Source organism: Falco peregrinus, chromosome 5 (genome assembly GCF_023634155.1).
Source record: "Falco peregrinus isolate bFalPer1 chromosome 5, bFalPer1.pri, whole genome shotgun sequence".
Taxonomy (NCBI): Eukaryota; Metazoa; Chordata; class Aves; order Falconiformes; family Falconidae; genus Falco; species Falco peregrinus.
In genome coordinates, this window is record NC_073725.1 from 61,263,960 (window position 1) to 61,282,016 (window position 18,057).

Below are 18,057 nucleotides of genomic sequence, written 5' to 3' on the forward strand. Positions count from 1 at the left end.
AAGGAAGCACACCATGCTATAGCTGTTTGGGTGGTAAAGAGTAAAACTGAAGTAACAGAGAATGTCAAAGAAACATTTACTGAAGGTCCAGCAGCAGACCTGTGTTAAGAAGGGATGTGCCTAGCAGATGCAAGGGTTTTGGGGATGTGACCAGAGATGCCACCAAGGCACAATACCTGCCCTGACATCCAACATTTTTAGCCAGGCTCCCAGAAATAAAACCAACATGGCTTCTAACCCAAAACCTACGTGGGTGACAGCTTGATGGCAGGATGCTTGTGATATTTCACCATACAAAGGTGGAGTCAAAATAACGGCGAATATGAATCGAGCTGCAGCCAAACATCTAGCCTGGTGATGCCACTGGCATGGGTTTCTGTTAAACTCAGCAATGTCTTGTGTCCCTGTTAGGGGTGGGAGGTGAGGACCTGCAAACAGATCATTGTGCTCAGCTCTGATGGCAGGGCATTGCCCAGGGTATCACCTGCAGCATCACAATAAGGAGCAGCAGGCACCATAGATGTCCAACTTTTATTTACTACATAAATAAGTGACCTTTATCAAGGACTTCACAAATTACTTTGGCAGAGCTGAAAGCTGGCTGGGATCCAATCCTGTTTCATCCACAGGGAAGCTGGAAGACACCCAGCATCAGGCATCTTGACCCACATTGCAAAGTGGTCCGGATTCTGCCCTCATGAAACACCAACATAACTCCCACGTAAGGCCACTGAAAGTTACTCTAAAGTACAAGAGAGCTAGAGCTATTTTTCCAGTTATTAACCCACCTTTTCCCCAAGGCACTGTGTTTTGCACACATACATTTATTCAATGCACTTCATACACAGCGTCCTAAAGTCTACTTCTCCAAGGAGGCTATCATGGGCTTTTCCCTCCACCACCCAGCCCCAAGGCACTGCCCTTCATTGAAGGTCTTTCTCCTTTGGTTGTGTATGTGCTCATTCAGCCACGTGGTCACGGGTTCAGGCTGTGTGCACCAAAGACAGTTGAGTAAAGGGAGGGATGGATGGAGATGAGCAGGGCTGGCTACAGCATCTTCTGTTCCTCAGCCATGGGGCAGGAATGTGAGCTTAAACTTTTTGTCCATGGCATGTGAAAAATGCAAGTGGGATTTAGTTTGAGTCCCAGGACAGGTATCACAGCAGGATGGTCGTGGTGGCCACGTCGGTCTCAGACCCAGTAGTGCAGGGCCCTTTGGGTCTGAGCTGGGGCCTGGGGACCAAGCAGTTGTGGGCCACGTGCTGTGTTTCTTTAGCATGCCTGCTCCCCAGGCGACCTGTATGTGATGTGCCATGTCTGTGAAGCAGGTATGGCTCCTGCACTTTCATTAACTATGCCTGATGTTGGCACCAAATCATTTTTTCCAAGACATCTAACACTGAAGGGGCCTGTTTTGCAGAGATGGTAACAGCCATCACTGCACTGTTGACAGTGGTGGAGAGGTAATTTCCCTTCAGTGGTTCCCCCTTCCCTTTGCTATAAAGGCTGTATTATTTATTTATTAGCCTCTTGGCAGGTATAGATTGTGCTGAGTCGTTTCACAGTCCTTACTGCACAAACCATAGATGCTGAACACTTGACAGTGGACGCTGACCATTTCTTGTAGAGAAGAAAACATGGGATGCTTGGGCTGGAAATGACCTGGAGGTTGTCTGCTCAGAGCAGGCTCAGAGATTAGCTGGTGCTTTCTCATAGCTCTGTGTCTGGCCCACCCTAAAACCTCCAACCATGGGACGTGAAGAGTCTCCTCTGGAAAACATGGGCTACAGGTCCTGCAGGAGAGCTGAGTGCTGGTGGGACCAAGTGTTACGGGAAGCAGGGAGTGAAATCTCTAGGCCTGCACAATGTCAGAGGGTCAGAAGGATGATGGGTATGGCTCGTTCTGGCATTCAAGAAGTGTCCTAGGAACCTACCTCGGTAGTCTGCCACACATGGGGAGCCTGCAGAATGCCCACTGTGGCTTATAGAAAATCTTTCCTGCAGCAAGGGGGGACCTGCGCCTTCCAGATGACTTCTACATGGGTGAGCTACAGCAGTCTGATTGTCGGGAGTGCTTGAAGAGCCCTGGCTGGAAGGGAGACGAGGCTTTGGGACAAGCCTGTCGATGCCTCCCTCTACTCCACCTTTGCTTTGTCACATATCTCCTCCTCGATGGCCAGGATGTGCTCACGCTCTTTGATCAGCTGCACTCCGCAGTACGTGATGAACCAGATGGACAAGGTGCTGACAGGGAAACCTGGAGAAGATGGAGGGAGACATGGTCATCTTGGTGTGGCTGCTTGCCTAATGAGGCCAACTCTTCTCCAGCACGGCTGCCTTTCAGGTGGGTTTTGGGAGATCCCACAAGTTCATGATGGCCAACACATTTTCCATTGTGGATCTGGCGCTACAGCTTCACTGAGAGAAGAAAGAAATCCCCCAGATCAGATTTTTAGATGAAGCTGTGCCTGAGCCCACCAAGGCATCATGGACCACAGCCAATGTGGGAACATGCTAGAGTGGCTTTGAGCACTCTCTTACCCCCAAAACTCCTTCTGCTTCCCAAGTTCAGACTTGGTGGTTGACTTTCTGCTCGTTCAACCTGCCCATGTCCATTGTTGTTTTGCACTGTGACCTTCTGGAAGCTTTGGGCTCCACTGGTGCTGAGGATCAACCCCAGCCTTGTCCTGTACCTAGTGGAGACAGTGTGCACCCAGGGAAACATGTTTTTGTCACCTACGTAAGTGACTGAGAGCCAGGAGCTCTCCCTCCACTTAGAAAGGGTCTGGCGGCATTTGTAATCACAAATCTGGTATCCACAGCAGAGGGGAGACACGAGCTTTGTACCTGCTAAAACAGGACCTCTGAAATGCGTAACGCAGCCAGCAAAAGCCAGCTAGCTCAGCGGGCAGGCACTTCTGGCACACTGAGCCCAGAGCGTCACATTATCCATTTCCTATGCCAGCCCCGTCCCAGAGAGGGTGGAGGACACAGGCTCCTGAGGGCTAGTTATACTTGGGCTGCTCAAGGCTTCAAAATAGTGACACCACCCACTGACTAGAAGTGTACAGATCAGACCGTAGTGGGAGGATCTGGACCTGTTGCCTTCAGGTTGATGCAGGAGTAATTGCTAAAGCGAAAGGGGATGAGGTAGGACAAGTAAATCCCTTTCGCCAGCAAGGGGACCTTTCTGCAGCCAGGGACTCAGCCCCCCTTGTTGGAATGAATGTGACCTTTGCGTTGCTGCAAGGAATCCAAACCACAGCGTCAGGCTGTGCTAGAAGCTGTACGAGCACACCTGGAAGGCACTCCTACCCCAGAGCTCACACGAGAAGGCTGGGAGCTAAGAAACAACTGCTTGCACCTTTGACGTAAGAATTAAGCACACTGGGAGCAGCCACACAGCAAGCCAGTGGCTGGGCCACTTCGGACCCCAGGAGGACTTGAAAGCCCCAGCCCCCAGCTCCCCGACCATCAAGACAAGGGTCCCTCAATGGGGAGGGCTGGTAGCACCTTACCCGTCAGGACGAGTCTCTTGGTCACCAGCAGTGCAAACTCCAGGCTGTTGAGAGCTAGGATGTTGTAGAGGACAATGGCCCAGAAATTCGCCGCCCCAAAAGCCGCCCTAATGCGCCGAGACATGGCCGCTGACATTCTGGCCTGCCAAGGGGAGCAGAGAGTGAGGAAAAATGAGGCTGTAAGGAAAGGGGAACGTGTCCAGCTCCGGCCAAACTCCAGCTGGGATCCCAGAGGGACAGGCAAGAATTAGAGAAGCCTTTAGTGCCTCCGGGATGAAGAAACTTAAGGACCAGGTAAAACTTCTGCTCTGCTGCTGGGCTCTGATGCAGCTGGGACTCTGGGCTGGTGTTTCAAGGTCCCGTGGGTAGGGACAAGATGTTCTACAGGTTTTCATGCTAAGTGTGATGGCTGAGTACTGCTTTCTTGATCTGGCACCTCGGGTAAGCCATTCCTCAAGGCAGATGAACACTGTTGTATACCAGGATTATTATTAGCCTGACATGCAAATCATTCCGAGCTCCTGGTAGAAATTGTTTCTTAGGAATTAAATATATATATATATAAAAAAAATAAAAAGGAGCTGAAAACTAGTGACAGCAGCAGAGTGAAATTGTCAGTGGCACATAATCCTCAGGAGCAGCTGCTGCAAGCAGAGCGGGGAAGTGGTTCATAGCAATCTTCAAAGAGCACGACGAATCCCCAGGCCACTTAGCGCTGAGAATTGCGGTGCTGCGGGGAAGGAGATTTCACTGCCTGCAAGTGCTCTAATCTGATTAGGGGTTCAGTGAGGAGAGCAGCTGGGAGGACTGCTCTCCAAAGTTTTTATTCAAAAGAGGTCTTTTCTGAACCAGTTTAGGACCTCCAGACTTTAGATTAGGCAAAACAAATAAGACACATAAAAGTTTCCAGGAGGGAGTTTCCTAAGTTGATCTTCTGACATGTCCCCGAAGCACCTTGTTCCCAAACAAACAAGGCACTAAGCTTTGGGGTGGTTGGAGAACAATTTGTTCTAGTACCTAATCAGAAATCACATTAAAACTACTCAGAATGCCAAGATGTTTTGCAGAACAAGAAGCTTTCCATATGGAAATGTATAAACATTTCCCCATGACCTCAAATTTTGTGTCCGTCTGTGGTATTTTGATGCATTCCTGGTTCTCTTGGACCCTCTGAAAACTCCACACCCAACCTAAACTTCCCATGAAGCATCCCAGGGCAGGTGGGAATTTGCTCTGGGTGGGTAACACAGTGCATAAAATGAAAGGATACAAAGCACCGAGACTGTGCTTCCCTTGCACAGCCAAGTAGCTGATCACAAGGATGCTGAAGGCCACAGGAAGGAGCTTCAGGTCTCCATGCAGGAGACCTGGACATGGAGCAACATCAGGGATGTTGCTCGTCAGGTCTTAGCTGAAAATAGATCTGACTTTTTTTTTTGTACAAGTTTGAGCTCCCTACAGTCATGGACATTTTCCAGCACCAGAATTTGGTCCCAGATCCACTGACCTTTCCCCATCCGCTTGCAGCCCAGCTCCTCACCTCCAGTTTGGCAAAGGGCTCCAGCTGGAAGAACTTCTGCACCCAGAGCTCAAAGTTGAGGCCAAAGCAGTTGAGGACAGACCAGATGTAAACGATCTCACAGGGCCCCAGCCACAGGGTGGTGATGGCAAAGGTGGCGATGGTGGCCACGAGCTCCTTCATGATGTTGTCATGGTTCTCTCCAAGGTGATCATACACGTACCTAACAGCCAAGGAAAGTGGTCGGTGCTCCCGGTAGTCAAGGGGACCCCTCTGGAGTCCCTTATCCCACCTTCACCCACCACAAGCTCCTCACAGATGGGTCAATCTAGAGCACCCCAGTGAGAATGGAAGGATATTTTGGCTGACATGTTCCATCAATAAACTGATTTTTGCTGCAGTCCATCTGCTGGTGGCTTGTGTTCCTCACAAACCTACAGCTCTGTAAGGACCAAATACCCTCCTTTCCCCCTATTGCAGGTAAAGGGTGGATAAAACATGGGGACCTGTAGAGCTGCAGGCTCTCTCAGGCTTGCTGGTGCACAGGATTTCACCACAGAGCGGCCACCACCTTCAGTACAGGTTTGCCGGTTTGTAGTCACCGCTGAAGAGAGCTGAAGGGCTGGGGAGATGTAGATGGAGCATAGGCCACCCGGAGTTATCCAGGCCACCTCAGTTATCCCAGTTATGGCAGACCTGGGCTCAGTTCCCCTTTCCTGCTGGTGGCACATGAACCTGACTCTTCCTCCCTTGAGGGAGTGCTAAACCCACCAAACCTGGAGGGGTTTCTGGGACAGGGCTCTCTCGTTCCCAGCTGGGGGTGGGTGGGGCTGTTGCACTTTGCGGTGATAAATTGAATGGTCTTAGGGATAAACAGACCAAATATGACTTCAAGCCATGGTGGGATTCGCCCAGAAGAGAGGACACCTCAGCTCTGGGAGAAACAGCATTTAACGCTTCTTTTCTATGTGAAGGAACAGAAGACCCTGAACCAGACTAGAGACAGCTGGTTGACACTTACTTGCACAGCCAGTCATTAATCCCTCTGTCAAAATGCCTAAAATGCAGATGATAAAAAGCAGGTTAAAACACACAGTGTTAACGACATCCTTCCATGCAGCGGTCACCCGGAGGAGGCTCCCAGTCCCCTGGCAAGGTACATCTTGAATCTTTCTTGAAGTTCACAGAACTCCACGCTCCTTCATTCAACAGGTCCCACTACCGATATGGTTGTAACCTCCCTCCTTATCTATTGCTTCCTGCCCAAGAATATTTCCCTGGGCTATGGGCATGTCCAGACCATGGGTTCAGCGTAGACTCCTCAATGTAGTCTCCAACTCATAGGCTAGCTGCTCAGCAGCACAGCCCAGACGTCCTCCCCCCCACGCACATTTTGTTCAAGTCAAACATGCTGTCTCTCTTTGTTGGTGCACGTGGGGTACTCACGTTTCTGCGAAGACGTAGAGCATGGTGATGCATTTGGGGGGCTGGGGTGGGTCCAAGTGGTCCAGTCTGGCAATGGTGTTGGTGACCCCAAACATGACAGCAGCTTTCACCCAGTCGTACACCAAATTGCAGTAGGCCAGGCCAGCTGGAGCAAAAATGGGAGTCAAATGGGTGGAGAGGAACATGGAACATATCACCTCCATGACTGCAGGGGACATCATATCCCATGGGAGCATACAGTCTATTGCAAGAAACATAGCATCAAGAGGACAGTCTAATGTTGCCTTGGATGAGAAAAGCTTCTAAAACTAAGTAGCTTTTTAAAAAACTTGAACAAGAGGACAATACCTTCCTGGGGTATTTGGGAGCAAGCTGTTTATTGGTTTTGGTAGCCCAAGAAAGTCATACAGATCTCATTTCTTCCAGTACTAGATCGTTCCTTCCCTCTAAGGTTTGTTAAACTATGATGAACTCATCACAGTTCTCAACTCTGAGCCCTGAGGTTTTATCGACACCTCCATCAAAACGCCCCCCACTCCAGCTTCTTGTGACCATAGATAGGACACGGATGCTACAGCAGAGCCAGGACCAGAACCTTTGACTTGGAGAGATGCATGACATTGGAAGACAAACCCTTCAGGAACAAACACTAAAAATTTCAAATTCCTGTGTAAACAGAAGCTAAAATGCCCCCATCTTTGTGGGACTTGGCTCACAGATTAAGGACCACACAGTGCCTCGATGCGTGCAGTGCCTAAGCTCCACCATGGATCAGGCAGATGTGGTCAATACAGTCAGCAGAGCCTGCAGAGGAGCTCAGCTCCCTCTGGAGTAACACATACGCTTGGTCAGTCCACCCAGGTCTCTTAGGACACCCTAAATCAACGCTAGTGACATTCTAGCTGCATTCAGATTTTCTCCTGGCCACCAGCTGCCACTCTAGAGAGAGAAGGGGCTTCTCCACCCCCTGCTTCTCCTCTGTCTGTGTGACCATCAGATGCCCTATGGTATCTCAAATGCTGCCATCAGACATGTATTTGCCAGCTGAAATCCTCCATCCAGCTGCCAGCACTGCTACCATTACTCATCCTGTGAGTTTGGCCTCTGGAGGTACCCAAGTCCAGTCCTGCTCAGAGAACAGTCAACTTTAAATGGAGATCAGGTTGCTCTGGACCATTTAGATGTTGAATATGTCTATTTTTGGAGAATCTATAATCCCTCTGGGCCCCTATTCCAATATTTGACCACTCTATGAAGAAAATTCCTTACATGCAACCAGACGTTGCCTTGCTGCACCTTGTTTGCTGTGTCCTGCTTCTTCCCTGCCAGCCTCCAAGAGGAGTTCACTTTCTCTACAGCCCTCCATTAGGCAGCTGAAGGCAGCAGCTCCAACTGCCCTGAGCTGCTCCCTGTACAACCTACGCCCTGGGGCCATTTCACTGGCTTACAAACATCCATAATGGATGGCCACGTGCCTGTGAAGGCATCTGAGATCCCAGATGTGCCTGTTGCAACAGCATGGGGCTGATTTTTTTGGAGGTGCTGAGCTCCCTTCCAGTCCAGGCAAAGGCAATGGGAATGGCTTGGTGCTCAGCCTCTTAAACCCCGAGCTAAACAATTTACACTGGAACCCTGTGAGAATGTCAGACCAACACATCTGCTTTCCAGGGCTGCCCAACCCCAGCTCTGTGCACTGTCAACACAAAGAGCGGCTTTACTCAAACCTGTCCAACACAAGTGTTGGTAAAGCCTCTCAGTGAGGACGGATGGAGCTGTGAATCACTCACCACTGCCCTGAAGCTAAGTACAGGTATGAACGTGTCCGAGCATGGCCACTCACCCAAGGACCAGTCCGAGAGGCGGTTTGTGAACTTCAGGTCAGAAGGGAGGGTGAGGATGTAGAAGAAATGGAAGAAGATGTCCACGGCAATGATGGCCCCCACATGGAGGAGAGCATGGACCTGGATGTTCTTCAACTCATCGTCTTTGCGTCTTAACTCTTGGGTGCTCACCTGTCAGGATGGCAAACCGTGAAAGGGCTGAGCTGAGAGACAGGATGGGCAGCATATTCCTCCATCTGGTGAAACGGTCAAGGTCCAAATGGAGACTCAACGGTCTCCTCTAGAAATCACATCACGGACTACATGGCCCAAGTCTCCATTGATTAAGGAAGACCCAAGGAATTAGCTCAGGTGAACACATCCACAAGGAGCAGGACATGTCCCACCCACAGCATCACTCCAACACCCCCGCCTCAGTGCTGAGCAGGGCAGCAAGGTGCCCCCTGCATCACCCTCCTCGCGAAGGCTGTTCCCATCACTGGCGTTTCCAGCAGAGCAGGCACATGGTGTGACACAGCAGTGACAAGTCTGGCTGTACCAAAGGGGCTCTGGGTAGGGTGACAACCATACCAACCAGGGAGCTGGGCTTTATGCTCTTTCTGCAGGGACATGTTCAGAAAGTCAGCTTTGCTTACAGGTGGCCCCTTGCGCAGGTCACTTAGGGGGAGCAAATGCCCATACCCATATCAATGGGATGCCACAGCCTGTGGGGAGAGGCTGGGAGCAGGGCTGGGATCCCACCTGACAGCTCTGCCAGGGCCATATGCATATATTTGGCCAGGGTCATTTGGGAGGAAGCGGAGGAGGACGGATGGTCCCTGGAGCTTCTGCTGCAGACACCTGTTGTAAATGAGAGGGAAAGCTGCTCCGGGGGCCGTCCTGAGTCAGCTGGGACCTGATCGATGGGGATTTCGTCTCTGCTGTGTCTTGTACAAACAGGGGCTGAGCTTTGCCTCCAGGAGCTGTCATGTCTCTGGCTGTTACAACATAAACATCGCCGGAGCAAGCCTTCAGGATTACACTGGACAGGCTGATGTCCTCGCTTCCCTGCTTCGCCGTAAAAATTGCTGCTGTATTCAAAATCCTCTTATGTTTATTACTTTCCCTTTATTCCCTGCGAGAGGTGGGAGCTTTCCCAGCATAATCCACAGGCTGCCGCACCAGCCCCATCATCAAATCCAGATGATTCCTGAGAATTAAAGCCTTTGCCAGATTTTTATGTGTCTGTTATATGCCAAGTGCTTTAAGAGGCCACTGGAGCCTGAGATAGATGAGAAGCCGAGGGAGGACAGGCTGTGGCATCGAGATGTGTGGGAGAACACAGAGCCCCGTTTTCATAGAATCATTTAGGTTGGAAAAGGCTTTTAAAATCATCGAATCCAACTGTAAACCTAACGCTGCCAAGCCCACTGCTAAACCATGTCCCTAAGTGCCACATCTACAAGTCTTTTAAATACCCCCAGGGATGGTGACTCCACCATCATCCCGGGCAGCCTGTTCCAGCACTTGACCACCCTTTCAGTGAAGAATCTTTTCCTAATACCCAACCCAAACCACCCCTGAGGCAACCTGAGGCCGTTTCCTCTTGTCCTCATATCTATCCTCATGTGCAGCACTCTGCCACCAGCCCCTTGGATCAGGGCTGTGTCCCGCACACTTCCAGCCCTACAGAAGTGAGTTTATTCCCTTGATCCTAGCAAGGGAGAGGATTTTCAGCTCAAATGGGGCTGGCCAAGCCCCGATACGGATGAGTTCCCATCATACATGGGGGATGCCAGAGTTCCACCAGAACGTAGCACCAGTAGGAGCCAGAGACATATGCCTATTCCTTAACTGGGCCACACAGCCCACCCTGGGGAAGGGACTCCATCTGCCTGCCCTCATAACTGCTGTTGGGCAATTAGGAATTCATCTCTGCAATTAGCTGCAGCTCCAGCAGTGCAGGGGGGCATCTAGCCAGGAGATGGCAGTGGTGGCCAGGCCAAGACAGGACCCCTGGCCAGGGCATGGGAAAGGGGTCGGCGACTTGCTCCTGTGCCTTTGGGGTGAGGGTTTTAAGCAGCAGAAGGGGGAACTGCTCACGAAGTGGCTATAGACTTCCTGGTGTGGTGCTGTGCAAAGAGCAGGGAAGAAGACCCCTCCAGATCAAGCCTTGCAAGAGTGGTGGGAGTTCAGGCGCTGGAGAAACAAGGAGTTTAACACCCTGATTTCCAGATACCTGGCTGTGGTGGTAGGAGAAGTCAGGGCTGCCCATTTTGTAGGAAAGACTGATGGAACCCGGGGAACTAAGAAGAACATGGGGTGAGGAGGCCACCCCAGGGCACTGTACCCTCCACAGAGGGGTTTGGATGCTGGGGCTGCTGGAACCATGCTTGCCTGGGCTTCAGCCCAACAGATAAGACACTACTGGAAAGATGAAGTCTTAGGATTAAACATTTCTTCCAGCAGCCTGGCGAGAAGAGCCTCACCAGCAGCCTGGCCATCCCTGATGCGTGTCTGCTGAAATTGAGCTGCTGGTAGACTCCGCACCACAAGCATCCCTTATGGGGGACACCAGAGCTGACCTTATGATCTTCAGGGTCAAAAGCTCTAAAAGCCCTTTTAAATAGATCTGGCAGGACCCAAGGGATGTTGCTCCTTTCAACATGCAGCACAAGGTTGTCAGCTCCCCAGGTGAACAAACCAGTGAGGAGTAGGACTCGGACTGGGGCTCATCCTGCTTGCTGGAGGAAAGAAGACCAGTGCAGACCCTTTCTTAGGCAACTACTACCAGCCCAACATTGAAGACAAGGTGCTGGAATGGGCGAGTCTTTGGTCTCCTCCTCACCAGGGAGGCTCTAGCTGTGCTTCCCTGCTCTGGGCTGGTTTTTCTTCTGAATTCACAAATGTTTTTCCAAAATGCTTTTGCACCCAGATGTCAATTGGGGTCCCAAAATTCAGTGCAGCTGCTCTTTAGAAGGAAGCAGAGGGGTGGTGGCAATCCTTCCCAGCACCATTGCTGGCTGGGCAAGAGGTCCCTCCTTTAGCAAGCAGTACCAGTTCGTGTTGATGGCCAAGGCTGACCATTGGTGTAAAAGGATGTTGAGATGGGAAGAGTGAGGAGGGAGAGAGCACTGCTGGTTTTCTTGATCGTTGGCTGTGAAACAGCCCCAGAGGTTGGCTGGCCCCAGCCCAGGCTTCTGCTGATGATTTCCAGTGCTGCTTGGAGTCTGCTCTTCAAACAGCTCCCTCGGTTGTGTGCGATACAGGCAAAGACTTGGGGCACCAGAGTATTTTATGGAGAACAGAGGAAGCCCTTGGCTGCTGAAACACAGCCTTCCATCTGATCTTACTTATTTCTGGAGAAATAACTTCATCTTAAGATGCACAGACCATCCCTGGAAAGTCATGCTCCTTGGGCAAACCAGCTGGATGGAAATGTGAGACTGCCCTTGCTGCCACAGACACCAGCACATGGAGGTCCCACAGATGGGCACCACATGGCTGGCTCGCACCTTGGCCTCCTGGCACTGCAGTGGGGTGTCATGGAGGCACTGGGGTGACAGCACAGGGAAACTGAGGGGCCGAGCACTGCAGGTGGTCCAGCGACCAAGGACATGAGCTGAACACTCCCCGCCTCATCGCAGTGTGATGCTTGCACAACAGCAACATCTTCCCTTCTGAACTGATCAGTCGAAATGGCCAAAACCCCAGCAGCTTATGCCCCTCCCCACAAAAGTCCCAGCATCATTGCACAGGCCAGACTATGGCCACAGACTCTAGGTGACCATGAAAAGCTCTACAACCATTTGCACCTTCACTGTGGCAAAAGGTGGTGTTTTGTAGGCATCAAACCCAAGGAAATAAAAGCAGGGAGAGGTCCTCCTCCAGCCCAGCCTCAGAAGCACTCACCTGGGCATGGAACTGGTCAAATGTCATGACAGGCCCGAAGAAGAAGAATGGGAGGTAGAAGTTGTACTTGAGGAGGTCGAAGATGGAGTAGATGCCCTCTTTCCTCTCAGAGTTCTCAAGTGCAAAGCTCATGCAGCGCATGATGGTGAAGCAGCTTCCTCCATAGAAGAGGACATCTTGAAGATCAAAAGCTCCCGTTACAAACCCGCCCTGGATGAGAAATGAAGAGTTACCACCACAAACACGGTGTCACTTCTGTGCTCCCTCAATTTGTAGAGGACATCACTCCTGGGGCAGCAGGCAAAGCCTCTAATTATGCTCTGACACCAATTGTGCCTGGAGCTAATGAGCCTTGCTGTTGGAAAGGGAAATCTGGGACTCAATTTCCCAGCTGACGGCTGCATCCTGGAGGAGCTGGGAAGCGGTAGATCCTCTTGGCCACATCCTCACCCAGCAGCTGTGGGCCACTCAGGCTTCGGTCTGTGGGGGGAATGTCACCCTGTCACAGGGACATAACCCTCCTCAGGGAGTGAAGAAAAGCCAGCACAAGCACGGTGGAGAGGGGCATCTGAGGAGGTAAGCAGCAGGCAGGGAGAGGCAGCACTGTCCTTCAGAGGGACCAAATAGCTTTATAAGGTCCCCGCTGGGCTTCTCTCCACCCGCCAGTGAGAGAAACAGAACTGGGCAGAGACCTGAGAGACAGACGTGGCCATTGCTGAACCCATCCCACCAGCGTGATAAAGATGGGGAAACTGAGGCACAGGGCAGGGACACACCTTGCCTGGCTGACAAGCTGCTGTTGTCTGACCAGCAAGAAGGACTCACATGTCCTGAGCTCTGTCCCATCAGGAAGCCACCAAAACACAACATAGTCCCAGTGGGATTATTCCCAAGCTCAGTGGCACAACAGTCCCCTCCCTCTCAAACCCTGTGGGAACTCTGCCGTAGCCAGGGTTTGGGGGTGCCCCAGGAGCCCTCCTTGGGGACAAACCCAAGGAGACAGACACAAGTGGGCTGGAAATGAGGTAGACAGATGGCCTGAGACAGCACCTACCTGCCACGAGCTGAATGGCTCCACCTTGAAGGAGGCGAGACAGCAAAGCCCGGCCACATAGCAGAGCCACTTCTGCTTGGCCAGTGCGACGGAGTAAAGGACAAGGCAGTGGGAGAGGATGATCATCAGGTAGACGAGCCCCATGCTGCCCAGCACGGCCAAGACCCCGTACAGCATGTACACCACAGCCCGGTGCTGTGAGAAGAGATGCTGTGGTCAGCTTGGTGAGAGCCCCAACCCTGCTCCCCCTGTCCTAGAACATCCCCACATCCTAGAACATCCCTCAAGCCCCCTCTACACATCCCAGGTCACCCTGAGGTGCTTTCAAATCCCTCCCACCACATCCCTTGCTCACCTGTGGCACCGTCATGGAGCAGATCTTGCCGAAGAGGACATGTCCTGAGAGGGCAAAGATGATGGCGTTCCTGAACGAGGTGAACCACATCACCCACTCGAAATCAGCCATGTCCTGTGGGAGCAGCACCGGGTGCCTTACTGTCCCCAGCCCGCACACCCCTGCCCCTACACCCATCTGGAGGGGAAACCACACAACTTTCAAAGCCTTTTCTTCCCATTTTCCCCCCAAGGGCTCCTGAGCACTTTAGCTGGGTTATAAAAACCCCAGGAGAGATGTGCAGCAGTTGCTTGTCTCTGTGCACACAAAGCAGAGCATACACAGCACTGCAGGGCTGGTATTTTCCCAACTAGCTCTTTAGGGAGAAAAATACAAGTCACATGGACTTCGCAAAAGTGCATCAGCAGCAGAAAAACCAGCTCTGCTTCTCCAGCGGTCAGCACCAACCACATTGCCAGTAGCTAGAAAAGACCGAGTCCTTCCTTTGCTTACCATCTTCCTGCCGAAGTAGTGCCAGCCCGGCTTTATGCCTTCCCGAAAGGCCTTTCTGTTCATGCTGTCTGCAAGAGAACCAGAGTTACCGGGAGAGAGACAGCTCTGGGAAATGGAGCCCGGGTTTCAGCAAGGCAGGGAGCCTTCCTCACCGCGATGATGAACCATCAGGGCTCAGACACACCTAAGTCCCACGGACAACTATAAGAGTCAGGAACCTCACCCGTTTCTGCAATAATTTCCAGCAAAGCCTTTTTGCAGTGCACATCCCAGGGACCTTGGGTTGATTCCATGAAATTTTTATTTTGGGGGGCTTCCAGACAAAAAAAAGTTAGGAGCCAGCCCTGGGTAGGTAGGGTGGTTGCCCGTTTTGGGTGCTGGCTGGAGAGCTGTGACGTGCTGCAGCTTCTTGCCCTGAGCCATGGAAATGGGAGCAAGGGGGCAAAAAGGTAAAAATCCTTTTTGAACCTCACAAAGGATTCCCAAGCTGTCCCTCTGCAAAAATTAAAGCCAGGGATCTGCTGCTGGTGTTGACGCCTGTAAAAGCAGCCACCTTCCAACTATCCTCCCCCCCAGGGGATGCGGTGGGGAGCGTTACCTCTGGATGCTTCGAAGATCCCGCTGCCGCTGTACACCACAGCACATGTCACGGCAAGGGCATAAAACCCCAGTTCATAGCTGGGGAGCATTGTTTTAACCCCCATGGCAGCAGGTTACCGCCCTGGCCAGTGCAGGGGATCCAGACCTGGGAAAGGGAAGGACAGGGAAGAAAACCTGGGGTGAGAGTTCGCCTGCCCTCCTACCCCTCGAGCACCTGACATTTCTGCAGGTCCTCAGCAGCTCTGCTTTGTGGGCTTCCTTGAAGGCCAGTGGCTGAAGAGATGGAGAAGGTGGTGACACCTGAGGCTGAACCCTGGGATACAACTTGGGTGCAGGGAAAGAGCCTGCTTCTGAGCCCTGCTGCAAACCTCACCGAGGAGCCGGGATCTGGGAGCAGCTCAGCCAGGTGTTCCTGATCGACTTCCCAGATAGCTGCATCCATCCCAACACTCAGAGATGCTCTGGGGTGCCAGCTGCCCAAGATGAGGTTCCTCCAGCTTATCTCTGATATCCCCACTAATTGCTAATTGGATCTTCAGAGGGGGTCCAGGACAGCACGAAGATGCCCGTGCTGGATGGGGTGGGGTGGGGTGGGACACCCCCACTGCCCTGCGCTGGGCTGCCGTTCACCTTCTTGCTGGGGCTTTGCCCAGCCTCCAGCTCCGGGGGGACTCCCAGCCTTGGGACCCCGCAAGCACGCTGGAGCCCCCCCCCCCCCCCCCGCTCCGCCCAGCAACATCTGCAGGGCTCGGGGGATGCCGACACCCATCCCTTCAATTAGCCCTGGGCTAATTACTCCTGCTAAGGCTAATTAACCCCGGCGCGACGTGCCTCCAGCCCTCCCCGAGCCCTGCAGCTCGGCCGGCAGCGGGTAAAGGCGCAGTTCGGGGCCGGGGGGGGCAGCCCCCTCCCCCTCCCCCGGCGCTGCCACCCACTCGCGAACACTCCCCGCGGGGGGGGGGGGGGGGGGGCTGCGGCGGCGGGGAGGGGGTGGGAAGGGCATAAGGAGCAAAACTCTGATTTAGGCAGCGGCAAGAGGCCGCCCGGCCGCTGCTCTCGCACCTGCAGGCAGAGTTTTCCCCGCGGGGCTGGTGTCAGCTTTTAAAATTATTTTTAATAAGAGCTCGGGGGGTCGTTAGCAGCGCTGGGGGGTGACCCCACCGCCCCCCGAGCTGGGGAAAAGGCTTTTTCCGCGGGGAAGGCGCTGCCCGGGGCTGCTACCCCCCCCCCCCCCCCGCCAGCTGCGGGGGTCGCCCCGCGGCCGCTCCCCCGAGCGGGGCCGCTGCGGGTGGGAGCCCCCGCCCTGCGGTCCCGCTGCGGCGGGGCGCCGCTCACGGAGGTGGCTTTTAAAGGCTTTCTTTCTCTCCCTCTCTCTCTTTTCCACGCGTTTCAAGGCTTTGGTTTGGGGTTTGTTGTTTGTGGTGGGTTTTGTTTTTGTTTTGTTTTGGGGGGCAAAGCCGCTCCGCAATTAAGCCGGGCGGGAGGCGGTTAACGGCCCCCGGTGGGCGCGGGGTGCTGGTGGGGGGGACCCCTCTGGCGGTTTAAACTCCTGATGGCCGCCGGGCTGCCGAGTCAGGTGCATTGGCGGGTGTCCCCAGCACAGCCCCCCCGTCGCTCCGAGCCTCCGCGGGGCAGCAGCATCCTTATCCCCGCGCGTCTCCCCGACCCCCGGCCGGGGCTGGGAGCAGGCAGAGGTGACAAAAAACCTTGGAGCTGCGGAAAGCAGCGTGTCACCACCCCCGACAGCCCGGCGTGCCGCCCCCCCCCGCCCCCCCCCAGCCCCGCATCGCTCCCCGCTACTGACCTTGAGCCCTGGGGCCGTGGGTGGAGGCGGGTGGGGTGCGGGGATCCAGCGTCCGGCTCCGCAACGGGGGGCGGCAGGGTGGGGGGGGACGGGTGTGTGTTTGGGGGGAGCAACGGAGGGTCTTGGGAGCCGGGGGGTTGCCTTACAGCATCTCTCAGCCCGGCTTAGGGGGGGCGGCCGGGTGTATTTTTGGGCTGCCGTCCCCCCACCTTGCCCCTGGAGGAAGTTTGGCTGGGAGTGGAGCGGAGCAGGTGGGAGGTATTTTTATTTTAGAGCAGCACTGCAGAGGGGGGCTGGTTCAGGAGCTGTCTGTCACGGCAGCTGCTGGAGAAGACCCGTGCTGGCTGCCAAAGCTCACCCCGGGGCCAGGGAGCAAGGCCCAGGGCTACTCACAGGAGCACCGGGGCCACAGGACCCCCAGGCGGGGACCGGCTCCTTCCCCAGGGGTGTTCTGGTCCCCCTCTTTGAGCCCTGCAAGGGATGGGGTAACCTCCATCACCTTGTGCCAGAGGGGAGGCAGCTATCATTGCATGGGGAAACTGAGGCACGGGGCCAAAAGGTGTAATTGCTCCCCGGTTGGGGCAGCATTTACATCAGTGCGGGGCTTGGGGGTTGCAGCATCTCTACAAACCAGTTTTGGGGTCTCCTTGTCCGCTTTTGGCATCTGCAAGCAAAATGGGGCATAAGGAAGGGGCTGATTGTGGCCTCAGGGTGGGCAAATACAGGTCGGCCAGGAACAAGTCAGCCGAGCATCGGGCTTGTCTTCAGGGCTGGTGGCAAGCTCTTTCTACCAAACCCCAATGGGATTTGGGGAGAGCTCACGCTGCGATGTCCCCGAGCATCTCCTGGCTGCCTGGAGGGTCAGGGAGAGAAACAAGGCAGATGACCCTGGATTTTATAAATACCTCTGTGGGTTGCCTGCTCTGGGGTGAGACAAGTCACGTTTTGGGCTGCAGAGGGAAGATCTCCAGGATGGGCACCCAGCAGGTCAGCCCAGCTTTGCTGTTGCACTGGCCACAAGCAAAAAAGGCTTTTTAGCCGCACGTTTCACTTGGTGTGTGGAGAGCAAGGCTCTCATAGGGAGCCTCAGCGATGGCTGAGTGGCCGATGCTTTCAGCACCTTGTGAGCCCCTTTAATTTGCAGCAGCCGGGGCAGGACTCGCTGCCTGCCCCTCGGATGCCCCACAGCCCCAGCGTGTCCTGGTCCTGCTGCTGCAGCTCAGTCCCTGCCCAGGGACTTGGGCTCTTCAGACCTTGGCATAATTGACTGGGTGCTTGGAGGAGAAGTAATTAAGAGATCCGTGCAGATAAGCACAGTGAAACAATTTGTCATGCTCCGCACGCCTGTGGAGGGCAGGGGTTTATGGCCAGCCATGGCCATAAGTCAAGGAGCCTCAACAGGAGGGAAAATCGTGTTTGTCCCCCCGCCCATGGGTGCAGACAGACATCGGGTCCCTGCGGTGGTGGAATGGTTATAGGAGGGCACCAAGGGACCAACAGGTCCCTGTCACCCTCCCTGGTTCCCAGACCTGCTCAC

General features: G+C 53.8%; 1 protein-coding gene across 1 annotated transcript; it reads right to left on the reverse strand.

Moving 5' to 3' along the window:
- Positions 1 to 528: 528 nt before the first annotated feature.
- Positions 529 to 16,704, reverse strand: HHATL (hedgehog acyltransferase like). Its single transcript, XM_055805568.1, has 12 exons — positions 16,521 to 16,704; positions 14,715 to 14,861; positions 14,117 to 14,184; positions 13,625 to 13,738; positions 13,270 to 13,464; positions 12,216 to 12,425; positions 8,324 to 8,495; positions 6,484 to 6,628; positions 6,059 to 6,094; positions 5,059 to 5,260; positions 3,519 to 3,660; positions 529 to 2,257 (listed from the first exon to the last, which is right to left on the reverse strand). The coding sequence occupies exons 2-12, from the start codon at positions 14,818 to 14,820 to the stop codon at positions 2,136 to 2,138; spliced, it is 1,512 nt and encodes a 503-aa protein (XP_055661543.1). The 5' UTR covers positions 14,821 to 14,861; positions 16,521 to 16,704; the 3' UTR covers positions 529 to 2,135.
- Positions 16,705 to 18,057: the final 1,353 nt, after the last annotated feature.

Coding starts and splice junctions, on each gene's coding strand:
- HHATL (XM_055805568.1), bottom strand. CDS start 14,820: ATGGGGGTTAAAACAATGCTCCCCAGCTATGAACTGGGGTTTTATGCC. Junction 6,629..8,323: donor CCTCTCGGACTGGTCCTTGG/GTGAGTGGCCAT, acceptor TTTTTGCTCCAG/CTGGCCTGGCCTACTGCAAT. Junction 3,661..5,058: donor AGCCCTTTGCCAAACTGGAG/GTGAGGAGCTGG, acceptor TCCCCTTGGCAG/GCCAGAATGTCAGCGGCCAT.